The sequence below is a fragment of the Poecilia latipinna genome, unplaced genomic scaffold (assembly GCF_001443285.1).
Source record: "Poecilia latipinna isolate Pla-1442-1.1 unplaced genomic scaffold, P_latipinna-1.0 Scaffold81, whole genome shotgun sequence".
Taxonomy (NCBI): Eukaryota; Metazoa; Chordata; class Actinopteri; order Cyprinodontiformes; family Poeciliidae; genus Poecilia; species Poecilia latipinna.
The window spans coordinates 242523-260607 of NW_015112697.1; the positions used below are offsets into that span (position 1 = coordinate 242523).

Below are 18085 nucleotides of genomic sequence, written 5' to 3' on the forward strand. Positions count from 1 at the left end.
TTGTTGGCACAAATTTTTCATGCTGTCCCAAAATGTTCACACCAGTAAATTTATTTAAATTTTGTCACTTTATAACCATAAACCTCAATGTATTTGATCTGGACTTCATTCCAGAGTGCATAGAATAGTTTCATGTAAACATGGACCAAAACTATATTTATACTGCAAAATCTACTTTTCTTTTCTTAAAAAAAGGTGACAAAAATCTCTTTTTTTATCTGTTTACCCAAACAGATAAGTGACACCTTAAAAAAATTATATATTTTTTTTGTAATGCATTCTGTAAAGACAATCTAAATAAATTACATTTTGGGATTCTTTACTAATTAGATGGTTTCTCAAGATGAAAGGCTTCACTGAATTATATTTAGGTGTATCGGAGTAAAGGTACAGAAGAGAAACTCAACCCACATTCCTAGTATTTTATTTGTAAAAAAAAAAAAAAAAAAAAAACTTTTAAAAACCATGTATCATTTTCCCTTCACAATTATGCAATACTCTGTATTGGTCCACCACACAGAAGCCTATGAAATATAGTAAGTTTCTGGCTGTAACATGACAAATTACGTAAAAGTCCATAAATTAGTTCACCAAGGCTCAATACTTCTCGACATTTGAGCAGTGAATTATTACATATGTGCTCCGTTTATCATCATACGGTAAGATGAGAGTACGCACACTCGACATGGGCATCTTAACTTCATATTAATCACACTAAATCATCCTTTCTAAAATTACAAAAGAACACAGAGGCAAATTTGTTCAGCATAAAAATATGTATATGAAGTACAAGGTACAGTTGCACAAAATCAACAAATGTAACTCACCCACGCTGATGATAAACACTGAAAAACGGTGTGGAAAAAGGCACGGTAGTGGTCAGTAGCTGAGGCCTATATCTCCTTCATACAAACATTTAAATATACATGTATATTAACACGTTATATGTATACATTGCCTGTGAAAATAAGTCGCCACCTGAATATAACTGAGCACGTTGCACGACAAATCCTGTGGTGGTGGAAAAAATGTTACTCTGTTTAAGAATGCATTGGCATCAGGCCGAGAAAACATTACTGAGATTGAGAAAACTACTAAAACTGTCTTGAGAAATGTGGTTGGGAAAAACTTGTGAATGGCCATGATCTGTGATCAATGAAGTGTTTGGTGAAATAAATTGAAGTGGAAGAAATCTGCTATGTTCAATAGTGAAAGGTAAAGTAGTTCCACATGCAAAATGTGAAGCGAACTCAGCCAATTGTTGCCAAACAGTTGTTGTGTAGCCATAAGAAAGCCATTAATTAGTGAGCCTAACTGGAGAAAATTCTACAACTTGCAAGGGAACATATAGATTGGACTCTGGAGTGATGAAAGAAGGTCATATGATCTGATGAGTCCAGATTTACCCTCTTCCAGAGTGATGGACACACCAGAAAAGAGGCAGACGAAGCCATGCCTAGTGCCTACTGTACAAGCTGTGGTGGCAGCTGCAGTTGCTCAGATTTATGATCACTATGAGGTCAGCGGTCTAATTCAGTATGGTCAGTGTATAAATCATTTGAGTCAACTGCAACAGTCACAAAACACTGTTCATTCACAAAGACAAAACAAAAGGCTTTTACAGTCTAGTGCTCCAGATGTGCGCTAATGCACTGTGCAACATGTTGCAGACATAGCCACGGATGGCATCATGGATTTTCATCTCCTAAATAGACATGTAATGTAACACAGGAATGACCAAAGTTTAAAGAAAAAAGGTGATGCTGGATCTCTCAAAATCACAGGTATCACAGCTTTTTTTATTTTTATTTATTTTTTTTTATATGGATTGTTGGACAAACGTAAAGAAACTGGTGACAAACACACACAAGCAATAATACCAGGTAACTATTGGGTTCATAGTTTCTCGAAGTAATTGCAGGAAGGTCTTCTGGTCATTATTAAAAGTACATCTATGCGTATTAGAGTATGCACATGAGTGGGTTAACGGTTGGTGTCAAGCTGATAAGGTGTGGCATGGCACCCAGAAAACCTTTTTCAGCCTCTGTCGGTTCTGATAAAATTTGTTGGAGCATGGTTGGAGTCTGGTAGCAAAAATGATAGAGTATACATTTGTGTGCAATGGTCATCAGGGAATTTTAAACAGGTCTGCCTATAGCGGCCTCATGGCTGGAGTATATCTTCTTCATGGCCATGCCAGGCTGGTAACACACAAGTTCTTGACATCCTTGAGAAAGAGGCTTCTATTTACATCTCCTTTTGCAATCTAACGTCATAGGTCCAAAAAAAAAAAAAAAAAAGATGGCTCAGCTGTGAAGTCTGCTTAGATGAAAAGAAACATGGAACCCCTTGGATTCCTTGACTTTAAAAGTAAAACATTAAGAGTGAGAAAAGCTTATAAATATGTTTGATTCTGAATTCTTCCTGAAAGCCAGCAGAATTGTTGTGAAATTGGGTGTTGATGTTGCACGGCATCTAAGGGATTGTAGGAAACCTTCAGTTATTCAGCTAGAGGCTAAAAGTTTAAACGTAAAATATGCCTTACCTACTGAAAAAAAAAGTATCTCATTTATTGATCATATAATTTTACAACTGTCAGAGTAGCAACTGATGAAAAGAATTGATAATCTTTGTATACAAGTATGATTTCCTCTTACTGCACCCAAGAGTTCCTCATAAAGGCATCCGCCAGATTAAAATTATTACCCATAATGACACAGAGTACAGGCAAAAGAAATGGCTACTTATGTTCAGGATTCAGGTCAGTATTGCGGCTGCAGGTTCAGCATCGACTGAGAAAGAAAATGTACACCTTAATCTCTTATTAAGTATTTTTGTACTTATAGTACCACAAAGCCATTTTAGTTTGTGTCTGTTGGGAAAATGTGAACATTTGACATAATAAAAACTCTCTTTGTTCACTGTACAAAATCTTTTATTTTCTGATGTAATGTATTTTGTTGTTTTTAGTTGAGTTGTTTGTGACAAATTTTCTATTCTAACTTAATAAAAAGACTGGTAAATCAAAGCTTTGGGACTGTGTTGAATTAAAATGTACTTCTTTTCATTTCTGCTCCACCTTGATTTACTTCAGTTTTGAACAAGGCTCCTGTTCACCTTTTGTTTTTTTTTTCTTATCTCTTCTTTAAATAGCAGAAAGAGTTCAGTGTTGGAAAGTAAAATGTGGAGGAGTTGCCCCAAAGCAAATGACGTAGTTTTCCAGCAACACTGTAAACTCTGGTGTCTGGGGGGAAATCTGAATGTGCTGTAAAACGTGTGTGGGACGATGCCGACTTCTTGCACAGCAAGTTCAGAGGTCTCACAGTTCAGGATAAACACACCCGCCAACAACCAGGCTCTGAGGTGTAGTCTATGCACAGCATGATCTGTGCGATACAAAAAAACAACAACAACTCATCTGCTGGACCCGTCTCATGGTTTTCAGACTGCAGACACATTGTTGGGTGTAAGGGCATGTGATTCGGAGCTCTGCTGCTCTTTGGGACTGGATTTGTCCAGAACAGATATCTGTGTGACCGTGCTGCTTTCGTTGAACAGCGTACGCCGTCGTTTACTGTAGTTCAGGTAACTCTCAGTCTGCCACTTCCAAAATCGCTTCTTCAACTCAGCCTGCACCTAAACATCAAACACAACTTTGATGAAAAGGTCCAGCACCAACATTTGCTCGCAGTCATTTATATTTTTGACAACACAAGAAGCCATCCCAATAAACTACAAATTATGAAATATGTTGACAAAACCTTGACAACTCTGTTTTGAAAGATTGCAAGAAAATTTGATAACTGGGAAGGGAACGATAAAGAACAAAGAGATCATTTTAATATTTATATGTACAGTACACATCTGAACTCCTTTACCAGAATTTAATAAGTGAGGCTAATTAAAGGAAGAAAGATACCAGACAAATCAACAATTTTATCCACCAGATGGTGGTAATAACCAACTCAATAACATAATCAAACTTGTCCTGACATCATAAAATAGATTTTCAACATTTATTTGAACTTATTGGCTATGTGAGATTCAGTTCTCTGAATGGACAGATCAAAAGAGAGAATATGCATAACATGTACTCACCTCTCCATTTAGGAAACAGTACAGCAAGGCTACAACAAATCCCTTTAAAAGATGAACATGTGATAAAAGTTGTGAAACTTTATTTTCCTTTATTTTTAAAAATGTGTTTCTGTCGTACCTGGAAGGATCCCATGCCAACCTCGATGATGATCCGAGCTTCTGCTCCTGTATTTTCCGGTAGGAAGGCGAACACCATGTAGTGCATCCCAAAAAGTGGGATGAGCAGCAGTGTGGATTTGGCCAGTCGCCTGCAAACACACACAGCAGAGACATAAGGATTACATGGGTATACAGCCATGTGTCAGCACGGATGCTCATAGAGAAGTATTTATGCTCTCTCACTTAAAGTGACTCGTATTGTTGCCACCGACTCCAGGAGACGTCAGCTTCTGAACCAGAATACGGATCACGTTTAGAAAGATGATGAAGTTCACCTACATAGAAGAAAAACATTATATTGTTTACTCAATGTTTTGGTCCTCAACTCCTCTAGCAGCAATTAACAAACACTTGGTGGAGCTGCATGTCTGGTGAGCTTATCATATGAATTACTTCTCAGTCCAATGCTGTGTTGACGTGCTAAAGGCGGAGCGTTGGAAAGAGTAGGAGCTTTTTAAAGAGACAGAGGCTATTTTTAGGATTCCAAGTTCTTTTAGGTTTGACATATACATTATTTGTACAACTTAAGGAAACATAATTACTTAATTGCGATATAAAATGGCACTAAGTGATTGAAAACTTTGTAATAACCCCTCTTTATGGTTCCCTCTCATCATTTCAAACAGGTTAGGATCTGAACTTTGACTGGGCCATTTGACACTGTAAAACATAATCATAAAGAGGACTTCATGGTCAACGCAATGACTGAGAGGTGATCAGGTCTTGTCTTGGGAAAGCAACCCTAATTCAACAACTTTCCATGACTATGCTCAACAGTTACAATGTTTGCCGTTTAAAAACATGGCGCTTTGCATATTGACCAAAACTCTCTGTTTTGGTCTTATCCATCATTAACACAATGTTCCAAAGCAAGTTTTGTTCACATGGAGCTTTGCACACCTAAGTTGTGCTACCATTCTTTCTTAAAAAAAAAGAAAAAGAAAAAAAAAACAGCTTTCTCATAGTAACTATCCATGTAAAATGTAAAATATGATACATGGATAAGGTCTCTGGAGACTGAGATGGAGCTCTTGGGATTTGTTCCTTCACTGAGAAATGCCCAGAGTGACCCAGGGGGGAATGTGCTACATTCTCGTAACTGCTGGACACTGCCTTAAATGTTTTCCACTTATAAAAACATTTTCTCACTGTAGAATAATTGGCTTTAAATAGTTTGAAAATGACCTTGCGACTCTTCCCAGATTGACTGGGAGCAATGTTTGCTTTTCTACAGATTGTTGATGCCTTTCCACCCTGGCATTGTGCTAACAAAGAGCTGATCCCACAGGCGATAATCAATGAACCAAATCCTTTATTTAAACGTACTTGGCTTCAACTCCTCCTTTTAGTTCCTTTGTAACGGGAAAAGTGTTGTTTCTCACACACAGCCTTTCCATACACACTTAATCTTTAACAACTAAAGAAAATGTGGAGTTTGTTGTGTGTTTGTATTGTGATTAATTTAACAATTTGATCTTTTTTAGGATCTACGTCAAATCCCACCTACAGCCAATACTTTATAAAACAAATATAAAGACACTCAAACATACTGAGTTATTTTTGTCTATCATATGATCAAACCTCAAGAAATAAGTTGCTTTCTTGTAACTGTGGATTGCTGCCAATCAGATAAAGAGCTCCCACTTTATCTGCAGTCTACTCACCAGTAGGGAGGCAGTTATTGGACCCTTAATGATCCACCAGATGAAGGCCACATCTGTGTCATCCCAGCACCTGGGATGCATAAAATCCAGCTTTGCAGTAAACTGAGCAATATGAGGCCACACACTTTTAAGTCTCATCATGAAATATGCAACATTTTCTGGAGCCAGAATGTTAGAAATTAAACTGTAAATCTTTCTCTGAAACACCTTCCCATCGTGATTTTTACCAATTTTCTAAAAGGACCATAGATTTAACATCTTCGCAGAATTGCCTGTTTATTGGTTGAGTCAATCTGGAAAAATACTCTTTTGGTGAAACATCAATGCAGAATATTGTTTGGCATGCTAACCCTGCAAATGGTAAAGCTAGTTAAACTATCAACTAGGTTTTAAAATATAGGTGAAACTAATAATCACTCCCTTGGAAAAGGATTTACAATATCTATTTTTAACACTTCTACTAGGTGTTCATACTATTACTGCTAAAGAGTGATCTGAAAGGGATGGAATCCATATAGATACATTTAAGCTTTATGAACACTGGAAATCAGAAATAAAGGTACTACTTCTGATTGACATCTCTCTAAACCAGTTTTTTGGTTTTTACTTAGAAACTACTGTATGTTTAAGCAGCTTAGGATTTTATGAGCTCCATGTTCCCTCGTATCCAAGCACATTGCTCTTTATTCTGGGCTCCTTATAAAGCATCTAAACTTCTTTTACTGCTAACAGGACAACAAATACATTTTCCATAAGTTCTGGATAGGGAGTTTTATTTCTGTTCAAACTGAAACCATATTTAGAGTTTGCCATATTGTTCAATTTCTAATTTACTTGTTCCTCTGCTGTACTAAGCAGCTTATCACCTCCAGAGATACAAACTGGCTTGACATGTCAGATTACAACTCTAGACAGGAAATCTAGAGAGATGATTTCTAAGTCTAAATTTGAAGTTCAAAAAATGAGTTCTAGCTAAAAAATCCTTTCTTCTAGCTAAAAATGTCCCTTTTAACATGAAGCATATAGGTGATAGCATTGTTGTTTAAATAAAATATCTGGCTATTTCAGTGTCTACTTATTCTTACAAGAAAAAAACAAATCTGACTTTCACCAGCAGCCACAGCATTTGCTCACCCCTTATTATTGTAGAAGTTTCTAGTGAGAATCCAGGTTGCAATGATTATCGTCGGTAGACCTGGGAAAAAGGGTAAAAAAAAAAAAACACACACACACAGAAACCAAATCATTACGCAAAAGAAACTTATTACTGCTCTGACAAGAAACTTTGAGAAAGTAACAGAAAAACCCACCCCAACCGATTAGTATATACCACCAGAAGTATTTCTTTTGAAAGACGAAGGTGAGTGCTAGCAGCGTCTGTAGATACATCCCCTCCACCAGTAGCCAGAAGTAGTTGGCCAGGATACTAAACTGGAAAAAGGCCACAGCAGACTTGCAGGCTGTCTGCCAGACAAGGCAAAGACAAACATCAGACAAACATCAGACAAGGTTGTAAACTTCACTTAACTTGGCAGATTACATTACCAAAGTTTATAACAACTGTTGTTCATGGACTTTTTGTTTTTGCTGAGAATGGAAATATATATATATATTTTTTTTTCTTCACAAACCAGAAACTTTGGGTGTACAGTCACTGTAGTGACAGAAATTATTCAATTTGAGGCATTAACACTTTTATTGAAGAGAAACTGAAACATTTAAAAATTTAAAAGTTTTTTTTTTTTTTAATTTGCAGATAAATAGACAGATAGATAATCCTAGGGTCACCAGTTTTCAATCCGTACAGATGTTTCTGTATATCATCCCCTTGGTTATGGTGTTCCACGTATTCCTTTCTTGCTGGTATCTTACTCCCTGTTGTAGCTGGGGCCTTGCCTGGTGTGGTACATCTGTGCCTTTATTGCTCTGGTAATCAAGGGCTGCTCATGTGGTGCCGTGACCTCACTTCCTGTACTGTCCATCAGTACAGAAGGTCTCCAGCCATTGGTAGGATTTGGTCATATCAGCCACTTCAGCTAACTGTCGGTGGTACATCCAATGCATGTTCTTTTCCTCCCATGATGGTTCCTTCAGATCCTTCTCTTCCAGTTGCCACTGTCTGAGATTTTCACTGAGCACTTCATCCCTTGGGTCCATCTTTTTAATGTGTTCTTGGAGTTTGGATGACAGCTTTGATATACTCTAGACCTCTGCCTCCTTCTGTGCTTTGGGATTTATAAATACTAATGTGCCAACATACAGGGTAAATTGGCTTCTCTGGCAGAGATCCAAGGAACAACTGCTTACCCCAAAGCACATAAAGACCCGTCTCACATTTGACAAGACATTCTTTATAATTATCATCATCATGAAGTTTATGATGATGATAGTTTTGGGAATGCATTCTGTGAAATGACAAGACAAAAGTGGAACAATTTTGGAAGTTGTGCATAATCTCATATTTGTTCCAAAATTAGCACAACATTTCCAAATCAGATCATCATACTGACAGTCCAACATTATCGTGACTCTTTGGGACTACTTTGCTTCCTCAAGACCCGAGAAGCTTGCCATAATTGATTATGTTGACCTAACAGTTATTGCAAACTCTTGATGAGAGTTGTTGCTGCTCAGATCGTGCATCTAGCTGTTAGGTTTAGAGGACATTTACTTTATCCCAGAGGGCCAGGTTGGTTTGGATTACTTTGAAAACTGTTTATTGTATTTACGCAAGTCAATTTTATCCAATATTAAAATTTAGTTTGATGTTCTAAATACATTTCAGGATGACAAAAGGCCAAAACAGAAAAAGTCTGTAAGAGGAAAAACACTTTTTCACAGCAGTGTAGTTGTCATGGTAATGGCATGATTTCTCTGTGGTTTGCTCCAGTTGTGTTATCGACAGCTTCCCTGTTTTCCTGCTTTATATTTAAAACTACCACTGTGACAGCATCTAAAAGACTCGGTTTTCTGGACGGCAACAACTGCTGCAGCCACTGGCCCATGAAGATGAAGGGTCAGAACTAAGCAGAAGTCATAAAAAAAAACCCTTAATTTCAAGGTGGACAGGAAAGATTTCTCATTGAATGAATATGACAATAAATTATGTGATCAATGACTTGGTGTAGATCCTGCTTATTAAGAACTGCCCAGAGGTCACTGTCTGACTTGAGGTTATAAATAAATCCAGCTTGTTTGTTGTGATGGGTACAGAGAAGTAGAACATCCATGTTAAGCTGAAGGCCATGTGGCCACTGATTTGCTATGGACAAACAAATACCACAGTCCTGGCTGAGAAGGCACAGCAGTGGCTGTATTTTCTTAGAAAACTCAGGAGAGTAAACCTGTTACAACAGCTCATAACATCCTTCTATAACTCCATCTTTCACAGCATCTTGGTGTGGTATGGCTCTGCAGAAAAACAGAAATCTCTACAGTGATTTATAAATACTGCCAGGAACATCATCGACCAACAGCTACCTACTCCAGACAATTCATCAACCGATGTTGCCTGCAGAGAGCATACAATATTCTGACAGACTCACTCTATCCTGCCCACCACCTGGATGAATTGCTGCCTTCGGGGAAAAATAGATCCATCAAACTGATACTTTAACATTTTTTAACAGCTTTTTCCCTACATATATTTATTCTATATTTAGTTAATTTTTAACTAAATATCCTAATGACTAGAGTCTATTAATATTGTTGGATAAGGTGATTTCTGTTTTATGAATTTGAACTGCAGACAAGCACTAGAGTGATAATAAGTGCTGCTATTAATACATCATTTGAATGTGGCAGTGATAATTGAGAATCTCTGCCATAGGCTGCTTTTCCACATATTCATTTTTGCTTCACATCAACCCCACATGAATTTGATATGTTTTTTTTTTCTTTGACAACAAAAATCTTGATCCAACTTTGTATGTCTACCTTTGTGATAGTTGCACAAAAATGCTGTTACTTAGGTGGCCTCCCATACAATCAGTTGGCTTGTAGATAGCATCTAATGGTTGTTATTTAGAGTTTACAAGATGTCAGTCTCTGGAACAGTTCTCTAACAGTAAGCTTCAAAAATTGATTTTTCTTTCCAATTTAGAGGAGTCATTAGTTGGTGACAGCAGCCATCATTGGCATTTCTACAGCACTATGTATGTTCATTATCCATTAATTCTCAGTCTATAACTTAAAAATACAAATACTGTTGTCGGAAATGTATTATTCCATTTTGACAGTTTGATTAACTAAATTTAAGAAAGTAAAATGGTCATCTTCTAGACACTGGTGTATAACATCCAAAAACACCAGAGTTTTACTTACATCTTTTTTGTATTTCCATTCATATTCAGACTTGGAAAGATGTCAGTCACGGTGCATGTTTTGTTAGTACTGCAGAGGAAAACTGTACGACTCTTATCCTCCCTATTTCAGCCTTACTTCCCATCTAAATGAGTCACAGAAAGTGCTGATGCTGAGGCCTCACAAACAAACAATAGGGACACTCACACCTCTCACAGCAGCTTTATCAGCAGAAAAGCAGGAAGTGAAAACCTCATCATTGATGCTCTGAGACATCCCCTGTATTTTTATCTTTCTATCTCTCTCCTTTCAAGACAACAGGTCAAGTAAACCTGTCCAAGTTGTTCAGAGGAGGCACAGAAGCATTTTCAGATGTTGGGTCTACAACAATTTCTGCTTTTACAAAATTCTTACTACTGGTGAGTTGGTGATGAAACGTCAGCACTCACAGTTGACATGAAGCAGTGGTCCAGATCTGCATCAGAAAAAAGAACCAGGTCTTTGACGAAGACAGCAGTGGCTCTCAGGATGAAGGAGAAGAACAGGTTTATGTGGATGTAGTTCCTGGTGCAGTGAAATTTCCTGCAGAGAGAGAACAAATATATTTGAATTACCTTGTGTTTCCCCACTGTGTGTGTCTGCATAAATAAAGGTAGCAGAAGATTTTAAATTGTTACCTAAAAACAGTGAAGACAAAAATAGCTGATATAAGTGAGATGAGTGAGGTAGCATAGCCAGCAGTGTACACCTGTTTAAAGTTGGAGAAATATGTTGTCTAAAAGAGACAAACAAAAACAAGTTAGGACATTACATTAAAGTGCTCTCCAACAAGTTGTTCAATAATCAAAGAAAGAAAATGTTGAGTTTGCTGAAACTTAGTGAATGAATAACTTAGATATTTTAGGGAGATTCAATGATGATCATTGAAATTCTGAGGAAAGCAAATTGAGTGAGAGTCTGTTCAAATAAAAGTTATGGGTATGTAAAAAAAAAGAACTTTAGTACATATTTTTTTATATCTTTAATATGATTTGACCTTTGAAACACAACTATGTTTGGAATAAAAAAAGGGGTAAAGAACATTACTATTAACCCTAATCTGGTTGCATGTTGTAAATGTGTCCCTGCTCTAACACACTTGAAACAAATAATTGAATTGCCTGGTAAATTCAGCCATTTGACTCAGCTCTGCTGGAACACAAAATCTGTGGGGGCTGTGGATAAGAGAAGTCTTTAAAACTGAGCTGAAGAACTTTGCAAAACAGAATGGTCAGATAATAGCAAGTGAATATGTGCATGCTGACAGATGAAGTTGAATGAAAAGATGCTTCAGCAAGTATCAGTAGAAGGATCCACAACCAGGTTGTGGCACCTGTTTTTTCCCTGCCTGATTTGTTTGTTATACAGTGAATTTGTGTAGGGTTTATATCACTAAGAAAGTTTTTTTTTTTTTTTTTTTACTTATCTATCATTATCAGAATCTTGCTTTTAAACAGTACACATCTGAAATCCATAAGTTGAATATTTGTGTGCTTTTAAAACACAACTTAACCTGTACAGATGAAAATATTCCCAACTCGTATAATGTTTTTTTGTTCTGTATGTCCAAGTGCAACAAAGTCGACAGCAGGGGATTTACTGTAATAAAAACAGTAACATTTTCTGTTTTTTTTTTTCTGTAAGGACTCATATTGTTGCAGAAGAATGTTATATTTTTGACATCTGTCATCTACTCTGTCTAATTATGAGCATAATAAGAGCAGAAGTTTATAGCCAGTAATTAAATCTCTAATGGTAGGTTCTTACTGTATAAGTGCTGTCAACCAAAAGTTCACACTATACCACAGCAACACAACAGTTTTGTCTGAAAGGTGAAAATAAATTTAAAAATAAAAATGGGCAACATTTAATCAAACCCTAACCCAACAGGAAATAATAATAATAATAATAATAATAAAAATGTGACCCAGAGAGTAGAGGCCCAGCACAATCAATAAAACAAAAATATTCACAATGATCAGTTCAAAATATAACTCCACTCACATAATAATAACGTCTTACCACTGGCTCCTGCTCTTCAACATCTTTAAACACACAGGTGTCATGGTAGTCCAGGAGTTCGGACCAGCCCTTTTCTGTGCAGTTCCTTGAAACATATGCTAAGAAAAGATAAAGACAGTAAAGAGTGGAAATGTGCTAGAGGTGTAGCAAAGGAAGCACTTAAAACCAACTCTGATCTCTGATATAAACTAGGGCAGTTGAAGAGTTTGGAAATGGACTACGTGGACGTTCTAGAGGGACTCTAGAAAGTCAAATTGCAGAAACTCTTCTGAATCTCCCACTAAGGTTTCACAAAGCTCCCCTGGGTTCAGAAAGACTAAAATTAAACTCTGAGGGATGGCTCTTAAGTCTTGGTCCTGGCCATTGTTTGTTTGCACTTACTCTGCTGTAAGGTTTTTACAGAATAATTTTAACCACTTACAAAGAATCCAAAACAATGTATGGAAGAATCAAAGCAACACCCCAGGTATGTTTTGGAGGGAATAACATTACAACCAATAACATTACATTAAGCTCCAAAAACGTCGATTTTGCATAATACTGCCCCTTTAATGCATAAACTTACAACCACTATGACACATAATGATACTCAGGATGTTTTTGTTGCTAGTTTCTCACTTTTGAATATCACCCTGTAATAAATAATTCATCATAAATAAATGTTTATAAAACTGTATAATTGATGCAGAAAGACCCCTGGATAAGCCCCAGTGTTCTTCTGATCTGAGAAATATGTTTCTGATGACACCCTGATGATGCACATGTTAAGAATTGAACAATGAATTGGACAGGTGTCTGGATCTACATGGGGAAAAATTTAGGGGAAAAACCCCCATACTTGTCCCACAGTACATGCTCAAGTGAATGCAGTGTGCTATGAAACTGTCCCTCTTGCTTCCTGCTCTGAAAGCACATTCAGCCCGTGATCTCATGTGTTCAACTTGAGTGATGTAAAAGACGAAATTAACAGAAAGCAGTGTTTATTTTATGCATAAAATGATTATGTAAGCCAGGATTGAGGGCCTTGTCACAGTGCACATTTCAACGTTTTTTGACATAAGAATAGGATTTGGACAATAGGTAAACATTTAGTGAACCTGTTTCAGAAAACAAATATATGATGGTCAAACAGAAGTAGCCAAACCCTTGTCAAAAGTCAAAGCCAGTGGGGGATGGAAAAGGGAAGAGAGATTAACTGTTCTTTCAGCATAATGACGTTAAAAGCAGCTGATGAGGAGAATTAAAGCCAGAATATCACAAGAACGTTTTTTTCAGAGACAGACAGACAACAATTATGTTGTCTGGAGGAACAAAATCAAAAAGATTGATGTCTCATGCAGTTCTTTAAGTCACTGTGGGAGCAAGAAGAATCTGTGCTTAGAAAAATTAAGAAATTACTTCTTGAATGTTGTGTTTTTAAGTCAAATTTTTCAAAAACTAACCTCTGCAAACCTTCAGAATATGGTATGTATACACTCCTTTACTCCTTTGCAATTTTCTCATTCACCATATAAGCAGCACACATGCAGACTGAAATACCAGCTGAAAAAGGCAACACATGCAGTAGCTAGCCCAATTACTCAAAAAAAGGCTTTGTTATTATTATTATTATTCTTTTGTACCCGAGATATCAAGAAAAAAGCTTGTCATAAAAGAACTAGATGGTTGTTGGGTTAAAAAAAATAAAAACAAATCCAGCCAGGAACATGAGGATGATGATGATGATGATTGCCAACTTTATTGTAAAGAGAAAAAAACAGCAAAGAATCCCTTTCACTGTATACAAAATTACAATAACAGAAATGGATCTGACCTAGACAAAGCTAACAAATGAGTATTTATACCCTAGAAAGAAGCTGAGGACAAACAGCGTGCAATAGTTGGAAAGCCAGTATCACATGAAAAGTCTTTTAAAGAGGGAAGAGAAATGGGCTGATTGTGGACCATGTGATATTCACAAGGGTTAAGGAACAGTCACTTGTAGCTAAAATCAGCAAATACTCCAGACACCTTCTAAAAATGCCAATGACTGTCTATAGTAGCAGTTCGCACATCAAAGATCCTAAAATACATGGACAGTGAAAACCATCTTAGCACTATTACAGAAGTTAATGTCTACAGTCTTCCTTATTTTTATGCTTGGAAACACAATTAGAACCAGGTGTCTGGATCTAATTGCAAAAATCAATGTGCAGCTTTGATAATTAATTCCTAAAGTATAGGTGGAATGATCGGTAACCAAAGTGCAATTCTGACAATTAGTGAAGAGCACATGAAGAAGATCTGAAACGGAATGAGAAGCAGGTGTGATGACAAATTGACAAAGCTTATTCATAAGGCGCTTTTCTCAAATAGAGTCACAAAACAATTTACAACAGTTAAAACTAAATTACAAAATAAACAAGAAGACTCGCATTAATGATGCAAATGTAGTAATAGGTAAATAGGGAACAAGTGTTTATTGTTCGCAAACAAGAAACCTTTGTGATGATTAGTCAACAAGGTACAGGTGTGATGATTAACAAGAACCAGGTGTGACAATTAGTAAAGCTGGAATAGACTAGAAAATCCATTCATATCCATGAATTCCAGCATGAGTGACATCTGTGTCAATGTTAAAAAAAATTATTGCATTAATTTATATGGTGCCTTTTATTCGCTTTTGCATTATTCTTCACAAAGTGAAGAGTATTGACGAATATCAAAGCAAAAGACAGAAAGTGAAAGTCTGGTGATGAGGAAGAGCAACGTTTCAGTGAATGAATTATGTGCTCATTATTTGCTTCTTTATTTTTGTGTAGATTGATACTTCGGGGGAAAAAAGCCTTCCTATATGAGTCCAAGATCAAATAAAAATATATGCACAGAAATTCTTGAATTTTAAAGTTCATCTTGACCAGCTCAACTGAATTTAAATGAGCTGAATTACATTCTCTGTTCTTCCACCATGGCCTGCAGATAGAATGGAGGAGCTCAAATCATGAGTTCCTGAAGTTTTATTACGCATTAAGAGGTTTTCAGATACCAAGACTGAATTCACCCTTTCAGCAGAAGTGACAAAGTTTACAGTGAAATGCTAGGTTTCATGAAGTGAAATTGCTATCCAGCTTCTCGGTGCAGAGTGTGGGGGTTTGAGTCGTGGGTGGATTTACCGATATCCAGCAGCAGAACAACGTAGTATGTAGAGCCTGCAGCTACAGCAAATGGTTGGATGCGATTTAAGGTTTGAAGGTTGCGACTCTGGGGACAATGCTAAAACTCATATCGCCTCGTTTAACAAGCAGTGTTAGCTTCAAACTCATGCTCCTGGCTCTTGACTGAACTGTTTGATTTTCCAATTCATTATTTTATTTTATTTTATTTTTTTTGCAGAGTCCCATTGGAAACTCTGGACCAACCTGTGGAGGAGGAAACCCAGCAAGGTCCAGGGAATGACTAACACTGAGTTATGAAGTCATTCACAATAACCTTCGTCTCCTGATGCATCCAAGCAAAGTTTTCAGTTAGCTTTCACTCATAATCATTTTTTTTTCTTGCACTAACAACTTCACTACAGGAAACACGCAAGTGTATTATCAGCATCCACAATCTGTGTAACCACTCTGCTGTTGCTAGTTTGGCTGAGAACCATTAGGTGACATGACATAAATTTCTTTGCTTGTTCCAGTGCAATCAAAAGGTGCAAAACCAAGCACATTGTTGATGGGCATAAGTCTTGAGTCAGTCAACATTCTTGTCCATCTTTCATCCTAGCAACCTGCCTTTCCCATAATATTTCAATCAAAATATCATCAGGCTTTAAGAAAGTTTTTTGTCTTCTGCTATATTTTATACTCTTTTCAATGTTTTTATGCACACGCTGCACTATTGCTAAATCCAGTAACTGTTTTTGACAGACTTTTATTGTGACAATTTTACATTTGAATATACTCTAAATCATCCTACTGTTGCTCTGGTTGTAGCTTCATAGTCGTAGACCAAACTCAGTACTAGTCTCACACCATTTCTAACCTCTAACAGGTCTTTTTTCTGTGTTTAGATGATCATCAACTTTGACCAACTCTCCTTGTTTCTTGCACTTTGTGTGTAGAAAAATGTTACATTTGGTTTCATTTGACAAGAACATCTGTATCAATGCTTCCTGTGTCTCCTTCATTGTTTGTAGTATTTTTGTCAACTAAGTTTTGTCTTTCTTTGTTGAATCCTCATTTGCCCCAACATTCATTCAGAGCAAATGAATGCTCTAAATGCATTCATTTCCTCATTTGCTCTGACATTCATTAATTTTTCCATCATTTCATCTATTTTTGCTGTTTATTCCTTCCTGTATGTGTGCATTTATTGTTTTGATGAAAGAAAAAAAAAAGACCAGCTGGATCTGAGAGGGGTCTGGAAGAGACAGGAGGGGTAATCTAAACAGTCTGTGCACACAGACAGGCAGCAGTGCACACTGAAAACTAGACAGTCTTCATAAACCACTCAACAAAAACACAACACCGTCCCAGGGGACCTCCAAAATAACATGGTAATTTTTCTGGGCTGTGCTATGATGGATGATCAGAACTGATCATAGTATTAGATTTAAACTATTTAAACAGGATTCTTTATTTTGTTTAGAAAGAAACAATGAAATTCAGCTTCACAATGTCAAATCATTGTAGCTTTAAGACAAATTATGGACTGAAAATAGTCAAGGAGAGAAAAAATCAAGAGAATGAAAAGGTCAGCACAGCTGCTGGCAGGAATATTAATTTCTTGCTGACCAGAGTATTTCTACGGGACTCGAATCATAAACATAAACAACTAGCATATATTTCAGAGTACATTAGTTGCTTTAGAGCAGGAACACTCTCAGAATGCAACATGCAACAGCACAAAAAAAAACAAAAAAAAAAAACAGACACACCCACACATCTCAGAATTTCAGTTGTGGTTTTTATGTCACTGACGGTGTTTTGAAAAATTAATTTACCTTGGTTGTCGGCAAACAGCTTAGAGATGTTCGTACATGAAACCCTGATCACCTGTCCCACATTGGCCCGGTGCCAGCAGTAAATGTCATCCCAATCTGTTGGGCAACCTGGGAAGACAATCAGAATGTAATAAACATTTACCAAAGTGACTGCACCGATGTGTTCGGGGTTAACACATTTAATAAAATTATACACATTAATCAAATATTAATAGACAGCTATAGTTTGTTGACTTTCTTGAATGTGTTTGCTTAACCTAAGAGTTAATGTTTCTCTTCTCAAAATAAACTGGACCTTAAGAGCAAGACATTTTGATCTTGCTATGTACTGTCATTAAAAGGCAAAACAAGCGAAAAGGGAATTTTATGTGCCAGAGCTCTTACTTTATCTACTTTCAAAAAAAGCCTCAAAATGTGTAAATACTCAAATTAAAAAACTGCATTGTAAATAAGAAACGTTGGCTTGTGGAATGTGGGATTGAAGAAAATTGTATAATACTGGTTTAAAATGAGACTTTTATTGTCATTAAGAATCAAAACTGTTGACTGAATAAATTTAACCCCAATGAGGGTGTGAATTTCAAATGTACAATCAAAAACAAGAGTTTGCAAAATAGTTGTAGTGAAATATGTAAAGATATTTAATGATAAAATAGCACGTAATTTACCTTCAACATGAGACCAGATCAAATTTTGCATGACTGCATTTTATTGAAGTATTAATAATGTTAACCAGGAATGTATTTCACAGGACTTCACTTCAGTTATATATATATATATATATATATATATATATATATATATATATATATATATATATATATATATA

At 36.5% G+C, this 18085-nt stretch overlaps 1 protein-coding gene across 1 annotated transcript in view; it reads right to left on the reverse strand.

The window, feature by feature from the left end:
• Window positions 1-2250: 2250 nt before the first annotated feature.
• Window positions 2251-18085, reverse strand: part of ghrhrb (growth hormone releasing hormone receptor b) — a 32125-nt gene continuing 16290 nt past the window's right edge. The window contains exons 3-13 of the mRNA XM_015019305.1: window positions 17257-17364; window positions 12285-12382; window positions 10901-10998; window positions 10673-10805; window positions 7232-7385; window positions 7056-7116; window positions 5922-5991; window positions 4441-4532; window positions 4217-4346; window positions 4099-4140; window positions 2251-3636 (exon numbers count right to left, since the gene is read on the reverse strand). Of these exons, the coding sequence (XP_014874791.1) occupies window positions 3442-3636; window positions 4099-4140; window positions 4217-4346; window positions 4441-4532; window positions 5922-5991; window positions 7056-7116; window positions 7232-7385; window positions 10673-10805; window positions 10901-10998; window positions 12285-12382; window positions 17257-17364 (1181 nt within the window). The 3' untranslated portion in view covers window positions 2251-3441. The remainder of the gene's footprint in view (window positions 3637-4098; window positions 4141-4216; window positions 4347-4440; window positions 4533-5921; window positions 5992-7055; window positions 7117-7231; window positions 7386-10672; window positions 10806-10900; window positions 10999-12284; window positions 12383-17256; window positions 17365-18085) is intronic.